This window comes from Mobula hypostoma, chromosome 7 (genome assembly GCF_963921235.1).
Source record: "Mobula hypostoma chromosome 7, sMobHyp1.1, whole genome shotgun sequence".
In the NCBI taxonomy this organism is placed as follows: Eukaryota; Metazoa; Chordata; class Chondrichthyes; order Myliobatiformes; family Myliobatidae; genus Mobula; species Mobula hypostoma.
This window is the reverse complement of record NC_086103.1, coordinates 45012092-45024336: the sequence shown is the minus strand read 5'-3', so window position 1 is coordinate 45024336 and position 12245 is coordinate 45012092. Positions and strand designations below refer to the sequence as shown.

The 12245-nt window shown below is 39.5% G+C and overlaps 1 protein-coding gene across 1 annotated transcript; it reads left to right on the top strand.

The window, feature by feature from the left end:
* Positions 1-128: 128 nt before the first annotated feature.
* Positions 129-12151, top strand: LOC134348895 (methylsterol monooxygenase 1-like). The gene is made up of 5 exons (XM_063052691.1): positions 129-435; positions 4246-4394; positions 7578-7704; positions 8249-8403; positions 10150-12151. The coding sequence occupies exons 1-5, from the start codon at positions 169-171 to the stop codon at positions 10349-10351; spliced, it is 900 nt and encodes a 299-aa protein (XP_062908761.1). The 5' UTR covers positions 129-168; the 3' UTR covers positions 10352-12151.
* Positions 12152-12245: the final 94 nt, after the last annotated feature.

Here is a 12245-nt window from a genome sequence, read left to right as displayed (position 1 = left end):
TCGATGTCATTGGAAACAGCAACTGGATCGCCGTGTCACTCGATGCCGTTCCCTGGCTCCTATTGGTTAACGTTCTTCGTTGTAAAGCGATTGGCTCGCTGAACTCAAGAGTGACAGGATTTTCCCGCCCCCTTTCCAGGTTGCACCGACGCTTAGGAATGAGCATCAATGAGAATAGTGTGGAAAATGGAAGGGAACAGTAGCGTTATCACCTCTGCCATTCTGGCAATAGATTACATAGATTCGTTACTTCCACAAAACCCCTTACAAGAGCCTTTTAAAAATGCATGGAATTGTATGTTGGACAATTTTACAAAATTTCAAATTGCTACTTGGGGATCTCTGCTTGTTCACGAAGGCGTTTATTTCTTATTCTGTTTACCGGGTTTTATTTTTCAGTTTATTCCAGCAATGCAGAAGTATAAAATACAGAAGGTAAGGAATAGGATGTTATTCGGGGATCCGAATTTGGCATTGTTTATAGTGGGAGTTGAGGCAATTAGCACTGGTGTTTCACTGATGTTATTCAACTAAAGTTATTGTGCGGATTGCGTTAGAAACAACGTAAAACATTTCACGAATTTGAAGTATCTATTTGCTAGGTTACATGTATTAAAATGGTGTTATTTTATTGAAGCGAATTATAACATTGACAATGATCATCATTTATGTTAATATAGAATGAAGTACCAAAAATGTGTAACCTCCATGAAAAGTTCGCCAGATCACGGTAGTTGGTAAAATATAATTACAGTATTATAAACATGATAGGGAGCATTGATCTGTGATCCAAGATTTTACGGAGTGATAGGACTCTTACACCCCACTCAAATTTTAAGAGTCTAAAATATTTAAACATCAATGATATACAGTGTTTTATGTCTATTGAAATGGTGTTCAGTTAAATTGTGAATTATTTCTTAAGAAATCCACTTTCATCGGAAGGTAGTCAGTATAAATTTGGTCACAGCAGTATTTTTTTGTGTTAAGGCGTCAAATATTAAGCGAATGAGTTTTCTTTTGCAGCAATTTTTTTTTGTTAAATCGTACCTTCAATTTGTAAATATGCATAATTTATCACGTGGTTCTTTACCATAAAGTTAAACCAACGTTCATTTGGAAATATAAATTAACATCAGTAGAACAAATTGTGTAAATGACGTCATTCAGTGTTCTTGGAAAGTCCATGATTTATTGTTTATTACAACATAGTGCTGTGCAGTACTTTTGTTCAGCTGAAGGACTAGGAATGCATGCACTCCCAGACTGGGATTGGGGAGTTCTGGCTCAGGATTATACATGATTTTACAAGTGTTGTTCCCGTTTTCTTGCCCCCTTTGGCCTTCTGAAGTAGCAGGTTTGGGAAGTCTGAATATGCTACCGAAATGTATTTTGTAAATGATACAGAGTGGTGCCATTCATTTGGTAGTAGATGATGTGATTGTCCCAGGCGATGAGTTTGTCCTGGTTAGTGTTGTCTGCTGTAGTTGCAGGAGCTACATTCATCCAGGTAAGATAGGTTGCTCCATAGTTTTCCCTGATCAGTGCCATATAGATGGTAGAAAAGTTTTGTGGAGGCTTTGACTTCGTTTGCACATGTCTGTTTGTACAAGTATGTTGCAGAAGTCTGTTTGTTTCTAATCAATAATTTTCACCAGTATGTTGGAGAATTACAGCATATACCTGGGCAATTTGTCTACATTGTGGGATGTAAGTGTAGTGGAATTGCTTTGTTTTAAAGAAATGCAGCACGTACAGGTGAGCTATAATTGGGGCATTGTGGGATTCACTGTCTATGGCGGTTGGAGTTCAAGTGCCTGGCTGAATCCTCTCCATTGATAAAATGCACTGGTAAATGCTTCATCCTTTTGCACCCACGTTGCCAAGCTCTGCCTCTGAGAATGGGATGCAGTGGATGACCATGATGTCTTCTGTGCCTTGCCGTCCCCTTCGCTCTCCGCGGAGCGTTACAGCACCACTCTCCTGGCCAACTGTAGGTTTCATCCACTCAATCCGCCAGAGCTGACCTTGTGTGTTGGGACAGACACGTCCCCATCTCACCGGGGTATGAGGCTGCTGGCTGCCCTCGCCCGGTTTAAACCACCTGTCGATGCAGTGTAGCAACTGTTGTGTGCAAACACCTACTTGGAGCCACAGTTGAGAGCTGTGTGTCCAGTGGGGACCAAAGGTAAGTGAGCTGCCTCAGAATGGATGCGATAAGCTTTCTCACCGGAGGTGCGATACCACCCTGGACACCTCATACACCCCTCTTAAGCAATAAAGGGTGTATAATTGCTTTCTTTGCCAACAGCGACCACATTCAGAAAAGTTATTTTAAAAAAGAGTAAACTAGGTCCTACAGCTGGTTTTGAATGGGTTAGATTTGAAAGATGGGGAGATTAATTTGAGTCTTGTTTGGACTTCATTGCAAAACCTCAAATAGTTCCATAATGTATTATTGCAAAGGTTTCAGAGAAGAGCTACAAAAATGGCATCACAAATGCACATGAAATACATCAGTAATGGATGAACAGGCCAATGATATAAAGCTACTAGTGATTTATTGAAGGATTTTTAAAACTAGGAAGAGCTATGAAAAGTAGATGTGGTGAGAATGTTTCTACTTGTGAGGAAGAGCATATAAAGAGACCATTCAGTACCAGCTAATTAATAAAGAATCCATAAGAAATTTGTTTGCCCAAAAGGATGGTGCAAGAGTGAGATTCACTGCCACAGAATGATTGAGCAAATAGTACAGATGCATTTAAGGGAATGCTGCACAAGCATATTGGAAGTCGTGGGTATGTGTAGAGGAATGGGCTGTTGTAATGACAGATGAAAAAAGAATGAGGTGAGTAGAGCATAAACGCTGGCATTGGCCAGTTGAACCATTCACATTATATAATTCAGCTTCCAGTTACTGTAACTTCCTAAATCAGCTCTCTTAAAGTCACTTCATTTTTGTAAGTATTCTTCGGGATGCGGTGGAACAAGTGGGAAAAGTCAGGATCCAGATTTCCAAGGGTTTTGGGAGTTCGAGCAAGTCAGGTTGGGGAACTCAGTTCATAAATGATGCCAAAACAAAATTGATGAGAATTTAGGTAATAGAGGTCTAGTCGCTAATGCTAATCAAAGGCAAGAAAAGCATTGGGAAGAGGATAATGTTGAATACTGATGTTTTTGATTAGAGGTTCTTCTGAAGTCAAGAATGAGGGGAAAGAAGATGAAGCAAGGGTGTGAGTGGGGCAGAGAGAAAGAGACCAAAGACAGAGAGACTGATTCAACATGTCTTTTCTTCTTGTACCAGATTGCTAATTCCATTGAACTTCCTTAGATACCAACTAACCAATGAGATAGCCCCAATTCAAGTAATGCAATACCCACTACTGGAACTAAGAAGTTATAAAAGCAATTGCAACTACTACAAAACACACTGAACAATTACATGTATACAGTATAGGCAATTATACAAACAGCATGAGAAAGTTAAACTACAAAGAAAATAACAATTATACAATCCAATCCTAGAGAAGGACATTCTTACTTTGGAAGGAGCGCAGCATAGGTTCACTGGGTTAATTCCAGGGATGGCGGGAATGTCATATGTTGAAAGATTGGAGCGACTGGGCTTGTATACACTGGAATTTAGAAGGATGAGAGGGGATCTGATTGAAACATATAAGATTATTAAGGGACTGGACACGCTAGAGGCAGGAAACATGTTCCTGTTGTTGGGGGAGTCCAGAACCAGAGGCCACAGTTTAAGAATAAGGGGTAAAACATTTAGAACGGAGTAGAGGAAAAACTTTTTCACACAGAGGGTTGTGGATCTATGGAATGCTCTGCCTAAGAAGGCAGTGGAGGCCAATTCTCTGGATTCTTTCAAGAAAGTGTTAGATCGAGCTCTTAAAGATAGCGGAGTCAAGGGATATGGGGAGAAGGCAGGAACAGGATTGTGGATGATCAGCCATGATCACAGTGAATGACGGTGCTGGCTCGAAGGGCCGAATGGCCTATTTCAGCACCTATTGTCTGTTGTCTATTGTAATAAGGATGGGCAGGCACAAATAATGAGGTATAGTCGAATAGTAAGCCCTCTTGATTACACTGTGTGAGAATTTAAGTTTTGGAAACAAGTAGGATGATTCTTTGGTGAAAATGAATTCTGAAATGATGTCTTAATTTGTGTATTTGCTGTTGTAAATTGTGCAACATTGAAAAATCTGTTAATCTTTTGGAATGTAGGACAAGCCAGAAAGTCTTGAGAAACAGTGGAGATGCTTCAAGACGTTATTGTTTAACCACTTCTTCATCCAGTTGCCGATGATCTGCGGTACCTATTATTTCACTGAATTCTTCAATATTCCATATAGTTGGGAGAATATGCCACGCTGGTAAGATGTCTGAGAATCACATCACTCGCCATAAAAGCTTTGTTTACATTGTATGTTATCACGAGGGTTGCATTTTTCTAACTTTGCCTGAAATCTAATACTGGACTTGGTGCCAACTCCAGCTCATAGCTATCTAATTCATAGCAGGTCAAGCTGCAGTAATCCTGATCTTTTTAATATCAGATATAACCATCACTGGAATTTATTGCTCCAAATTATCAGTTCCAAAATTTGCATTCTACTTATAATGAATCCATTATATAATGAATCCATTTTATCCTCAACATGAGCTCGAAGCTTAGCATACGCACTCTACACTTTTGTAGGTTGCCTGTCTGTCCATCCTGTTAGGTGCGACCTTTCATTGACTCTATTGTGTTTATTGGATTTACTGAGTGTGCCCGCAGGAAAATGAAGTTCAGAGTTACTCCTGCTGGCGCAAAGGCTGCCGATAGCAGACTGTCAGAGTCTTCTGTCCTTCATGCATCTAGGCGAACATCCTTCCTTCCTCCCCCAGGGATGATGATTTTGGAGCTTTTGTCGGTGGCCTTGTAGTTCTGAATGTAGATCTTTACGGGATGGAGTTGATGGCCCTGTGCTCAACCCTTCTCGTTTCACAGCTGGGCTTGGGACTGCCCATGGCAGAGTGAGGAAATGTATGAGTACAGATCATTCTCAGTAGCATTTTTAATGAAAATAAAACCTGATGTCTTTTGAGGGGGGCATTTTTTTTTAGAGAGACAAGGGAATGCACATGCTGGAATTTAGAGCAACAATTTGCTGGAGGGACTTGGTGGGTTGATCTGCGTCTTGGGGGAGGTAGGGAATTTTGCTTATAGTTTGGGTCCAAACCTCACTTCAGGGCTGAGATTGGAGGGGGAAGATGGCCGATATAAAGAGAGGGAGTGGTGGGATAGGGCCAGTAGGTGGTTGGTGGACTGAGGAGGGGAGACCAGCTGTTGAAGCAATGTGAGGGAGGAGGAGATGGGAGTCAGAGGTGGGTGAATGATAGATGGAGGCAGGGGTAGTTATGGGAAAGGGGATAAAACTAGGAGGACTAGAGTTGAAATGGAAGGAGAGAGAGAGGGGTGGTGGGAAAAATCACGAGGAAGGGTTTACCTGAAATATGAAAATTCAATGATCATATCATTGGGTTGGAGACTATCCAGGCAGAATATAGAGTGTTCCTCTAGTTGCTTTGACTTCACCCTGGCCATGGAAAGAACTGAAGAAAGGTGGGTCTGTGTCAGGATATGAAGGGGAGTTGAAATGGCGTGAACTGGGAGCTTGGAATGGCCTTTTTATATTTAATGAATTTAACAGACAATAATGAGCTTATTTATATTGATGGTGGGAGTTGTATTTCCTGACACTAAATACAATAAAATCAGTAATTTTGTGATGAAGTTCTTGGCCATTGATTTAAATTGTTGCCAAATCATGAATGTTATAGAGAAATACAGCACAGAAACAGGCCTTCTGGCCTAAATGGATCACTCACCAAGATTTCCATCTGAGCTACTCACATTTCGACTATAAGACACATGAGCATATGGCCCATTGAGTCTGCTCTGCCATTCAATCATGGCTGACCCCTTTTTCTTCCCTCCTCAGCCCCACTCCCCAGCCTTCTCCCTGTAACCTTTGATGCCATGTCCAAGCAAGAACCTATCAAGCTCTGCATTAAATACATCTAACGATCTGGCCTCCACAGCTGCCTGTGGTAATAAATTCCACGAATACACCACCCTCTGGCTAAAGAAATGTTTCCACATCTCTGTTTTAAATGGATGCCTCTCTATCCTGAGACTGGGTGGTCTTGTCCTAGACTCGCCCACCATGGGAAATATCCTTTCCACATCTACCATGTCTAGCCCTTTTAACATTCAGAAGGGTTCAATGAGATCCCCACTCATCCTTCTAAATTCCAGTGAGCACAGACCCAGAGCTACCAAACGTTCTTCATATGACGACCCTTTCATTCCTGGAATCATTCTTGTGAATCTCCATTGAACCCTCTATAATCCCAGCACATCTTTTTTTTAGATGAGGAGCCCAGAACTGTTCACAATACTCACCAGTGCCTTATAAAGCCTCAGCATCACATCCCTGCTCTTGTATTCTAGACCTCTTGAATGCTAACATTGCATTTGCCTTCCTCACCACCAACTCCATCTGCAAGTTAACCTTTAGGATGTTTGCACAAGGACTCCCAAATCCTTTTGCATCTCAGATTTTTGGATTTTCTACCCATTTAGAAAATAGTCTGCATATTTATTTCTACTACCAAAGTGCATGAATATGCATTTTCCAACATTGTATTTCATTTGCCCATTTTCCTCATTTTTCCCAGACACTCTCACCATTGCTGCTCTGCTGTCATCCCTGCCAGCAGCTCCTTCCAATTTACTTTGGCCAATTTCTCTCTCATTCCACTCTAATTTCCCTTACCCACTGAAATACTGCTACGTCAGACTTTACTTTCTCCCTATTAAATTTGGTGAATTTGGCCCATAGCTCTCTAAATCTTTCAAATATTGTTAATGTACCTGCTTTAAACACTTCCTCCAGCAACTCCATATACTGACCACCCTCGGGGTGGAAAAGTTCATGTTCCTATTAAATTTCTCCCTGTTCACCCTAAGCCAGGGGTTCCCAACCTTTTTTATGCTATGGACTAATATTATTAAGCAAGCTATCCATGGAGCCCAGATTGTGAACCTCTATCCTAAACCTATGTCATGATTTTGACTTCCCAACCATGGGGAAAAGATTGTGCAATCATCTATCACAAGCAAGAGAAAAATCTGCAGTTGCTGGAAATTCAGGCTACGCACACAAAATGCTAGAGGAGTTCAGCAGGCCAGGCAGCATCTATGGAAAAAAAATCATGCCATGTTTCGGACCAAAACGTTGCCTGTATTTTTCTCCAAAGATGCTGCTTGGCCTGCTGAGTTCCTCCAGCATTTTGTGTGTGGTGCAATCATCTATGCCCCTCATGATTTTATGCATCTCTGGAAGATCCCCCTCATTCTCTTATGCTCCATTGAATAAAGTCCCAACTTGTTTGACCTCTGAACCAGAAAAGTTCTTTGTTGATTAAATATGAAACCATACACATCAAGAATAAAAACATATAATGATTCTATTAATTATGTAACATTCTGATTCTTTTTCTTGAAGGCAGATGATTGCAATGCAGTGTCTGGGTTGTGCTATAGTTGAGGACACGTGGCACTACTTTCTACACAGACTGTTGCATCATAAGAGAATCTACAAATATATTCACAAAGTTCATCATGAATTTACGGTGAGGCAGTCTTTTTCAGATTTTGCACGAGGTCCTGATGATAATGGGCACCCACAATACTCAATTTTCCTTTCCATTCTATATTGTTTAAATTTATCTGTCCCCACCCACACAAATTAGTGTGCAGATTCCTTCCCTACAACTAATGAGGATATTAATTTAATCTTCTCTTTCTGTGCTTGGAATGTTTATGCATGTACTGACTTTAAGCCTCAAGCTTCAGGCCACTAAGCAAATTAAAGTAGTATATTAAATAGAAAATTATAAATTTTGTACATTTATTGCTGGAGTCGAGCTTTTGAATACAAAGTATTTGAATTTGTGACCTGACCAATGAAAGTGTCAAATGTAGAATTAGTTTATTGAGTAATTTTTTATTTTTACCACCTTTTAGAATTGAATTCTGCAGCAGATTTTAACATTATAGTAAAAATTTCTCATAATATTTCCACTAGCCCTTCAGGTTTTACTGAGTTCACATTCAATAAATGTTTCCTTGTGCCCTATTTATATAAAATAAAACTTTCCATTTCCTTTTGTCTAGGCTCCATTTGGTATGCAAGCTGAATATGCCCACCCAGCAGAGACAGTTATCCTTGGCATGGGCTTTTTTATTGGCATCATGATCTTCTGCAATCATGTCATCCTCCTGTGGGCTTGGGTGACCTTTCGCCTCCTAGAAACAATAGACGTACACAGGTAAAGTTACTGTTCAAAGATAACCTTAAACCACTGCTATAGTCTTCGAGAGTGAAAGAGAAAATAAAGTCAGTTTTCTTACTGTTAGTAATGTACATATGAGACAAAACAAGACCATGTTGGGTATTGCTTTGCTTAACAGATTGGTGTACAAAGCTGTGGTCATAATAGTTCTTTATCGATCCGAATTATTTATATACCTCCTTGTTAAACAATCATGGAAAAGGTATAAAGATCTCAGTATTAAAACTGTGATTACAGATAATGTTTTTGTTCAAATCTCATTCTGGAAACCCAATGTTTGTATCACTAAATTCATGTATCTTAACAGACACACAAACAGATAAGAGACATAGTCTAAGTGCAAATGCACTGGTTACATATATTGATTTTGTGGAGTTTTCTAATTTAAAAATTCAGAAAAGCAAAGCAATTTCCACTAGTTCACTTTTGGAACGTGGGATGAAAGATTGTAACAGGAGCCATTACATTTTATAGCAGCTGAGAGAACTGATTATGATGTCCACATTATTTTCCCTAATTAATTTTGTGTGTTATCACAACAAATAATGAAATAAATATTAATTCATATGAGACTGCTCATGGAGTAAAATCACAAGATCCATTGGGACGTAGATTTCCGGTAAGAAATTCAGTAATAGAGCAATTAATATTAGACTTTCTTTGGTACATGCACACCTCGTGCAAGTTGTAGCACTGGAACAACGTCAGATAACAAGGTTAATACTATGCTCCTCTAGTGTGAATGTTGAGGCTGCTAAAATCAAATGTGTGCTTTTTGACTTTGTAACTTTATCTACATTGTGATTTACAGTATGAGCTGCATCACCAGAAATATGCAGGTGCCTTTGTTCAGCTTCTCTATTCCAAGGAGCAAGGAAAGGTTGAGATTGGTAATGGGGAGTATTATTGGGAGAGTTTGGGAAAGGTAGGAGAGGAAGTTGTCCATCAGCCAAGGCACGGGATAGTCAACAACTCATGAATAGTTGTGTCTGCATACTGGTACAGCGGCTCTTACAGTGGAAAGCTGTGGGCTATGGTGGATTAGTGTGATATCAGTATTTCACGACAGCTACCAGGAGAGACAGACGCCACGTGATATATTGACAGTGATTATTTGTCAGTTTAACACTGGAATTGGGTCAATTTCTAATCATTCCCATATCATTTCATGGTTTCTGGAAAATTCACTGGAAGCTTTCAGAAACCAGCCACGGGTTCCTGCAAGGATTTTCATGTCAAGGGCCTTAGGGGTAGTAAACCCCTTTGCTGTGTACTACGCCTGTTGGAGTTCCCTGGAGGTTGGGGGTAGGAGGCTTGGGTCTCGCTTTTCTGGGTCTTTCATTACCAGTACAGTAGTGGACTGGGATGCCTGAAGACAATTGCTCATCTTCATCCTTGGGGGGTTTTTGAGGGCAGGAACCAACACCATAGTTCCTTTTATCCCACCCTTTCCTTTCCCTCCTACTACTGCTCTCCCTCCTCTGTTGTGAGCTGATCACTGCAACTAATGAAAAACAAATTTTCTGATCATTACATTTTCCCTCCTCTTTCCTAGTTGTGCCTGTCCATTGCTCCCACTCCTATCCTAACACTAGGACATAGTCTGCCTGTCTCATGATGCACCCTAATCCCATCCACCTACAATTTGTAGTCATGTATTCCATAATGGGTGCACAAGAGGACCTTTGGATTTGTTAATTGTTTTGTATTTTCTGTTCTCAGTGGTTATGACGTTCCCTGGAATCCTCTGCACCTTATTCCATTTTACGGTGGTTCCCGCTTCCACGACTTTCATCATATGAATTTTGTTGGAAACTACTCTTCAACTTTCACCTGGTGGGACAAGCTGTTAGGAACAGATTTACAGTTTCATGTCTTTAATGACAAAGTGAAGAAAGAGAAGGAAGTAACTAAGAAGGACTAGCAGAAAATGCTGTAAACCAAGTGCATAATGTTTCAATATATATTGTTATTGTGAGGAAATCCAAAAATTAAATCAAGAGTTGAATAATTTCACAATGATGTTCATGATAAAGTTATATGACTATGATTCTACATTAGATTAAGAACATTCTGCAGCAGTTCAATTGACATGAGCATTGTTAACTTTACCCTCATACAAACAAGATGCCAAGGTTTCTCATGATCAGTACTGAATTTCATATACAGATTACACGAAGTGCTTTGAATCGAATATAAAAAGTAATCTTGCAGTTCTTTCTCTTTGTAAAAGAAAATCATTTGTGTGATACTAATTACTGAAACATCATTTTCAGATTTCTGGCTTGTAGAAAAGGTAATTGCAAGAACATGGTGTGTCCTAAGTGTACAGATACTAATTAGAGTGTTGTTGTGTTGGAATAATAGTTTGAAGTAATGGAAATGTTATTCCAAGAATTTTGAATTCTTCAAGATTTCGTATGACATTGTTTATGAAATGTGGGATAATGTAAGATACTTTGAATCGATATTGGTCACTTTTGGCTTGATACATAAAACTACAGATTTATAAATATGTTGAGGCAATAGTTATAATTGCACACCAGATATGCCATTTGATTCATGATCCCAGGTTCCAGATACAGGCAACATCATTGTTTAATTGAGAAGTGATACATTTTGGTAGAAGGTTGTACAGAGGCAATATGGAATAGCCCAGTTCTAAAGGGAGTGCCAAAATCTTTAAATATCCCAAGACACACTGGGTCATTGAAAAGCATGCAGGTTCTTGAGCTTCATAAAGAGGAATTGAATACGAATGTTTACAGTGCTCTAATTTAGCTACGTAAGAGTAACATTGTGACAAATTTGAATAAGATAGAGAAAATGTGTCCCAATTAGCTAATGTCAGAAGAACTAAGGGTCATCACACATTAAAGGTCTTGAGCAAAGATATAGGGAAATTGTGAACTAGATTTCTCCCCTGTAGAACTGGCTGCCTTGGATAGTGGTGGTGGAAGCATAGACAGTGTACTGTTTCAAATGGTAGTGGGACAGGCAAGGGAAATAGACTGGGGGGATTACAAGGGAAATCAGGGAATGGGTTTAATTTTGGTGCACAAGCTGGTGTGAACACGAGCTAATATCTTCTGTGTCATTAATATGCTGTTGCTCTAATGTTACTTTACAATATATATGTTTTTGAAGTATTTTTAAACAAATTTATCTGGTATACTAATCACTGTTTGATTACTGTGTGTACTTTGCATTACATTTATAAAAATATTGCAGTACATATTCAAATTTCATTCACATCAGATGCATTCATTTTCAGATTGTAATTTTCAAACTATTGGGAGACAATTAAGGATGTGTTTTCTCATGCAGTATTGAGGTCATGGTGGGATGTTATATAGCACTGATGTTTACCCCCTGCATTTACAAGAGGCTGGTAACTGAATTACCAGTCAGTTGTGCTAGGGATTTGTATCAAGTTACAAATAAAGCATAATTCTTTATTCTGTGAACTAGTCAAGTCAAAGTAGATTTATTATCAAAGTATGTACATATTACTTACAGTACCCTGAGATGAATTTTCTTGCAAGCATTTACAGGAAGAAATGAAGAAGTAGAAGATAATTTATTTATTTAGCGATACAACGTGCAATAGGTCCTTCCAACCCTTTGAGCCACACTGCCCCAGCAACCCCTGACAAACCAGATTAACCCTGACCTAATCATGGGACAATTAACAATGGCCAGTTACCTACCGGGGAGATCTTTTGTCTGTGAGAGAAAACCGGAGGATTAGAGAAAACCCACGCGTTCTACGGGGAGAAAATACAGAGACTCCTTACAGAACAATGCTGGAATTGAAC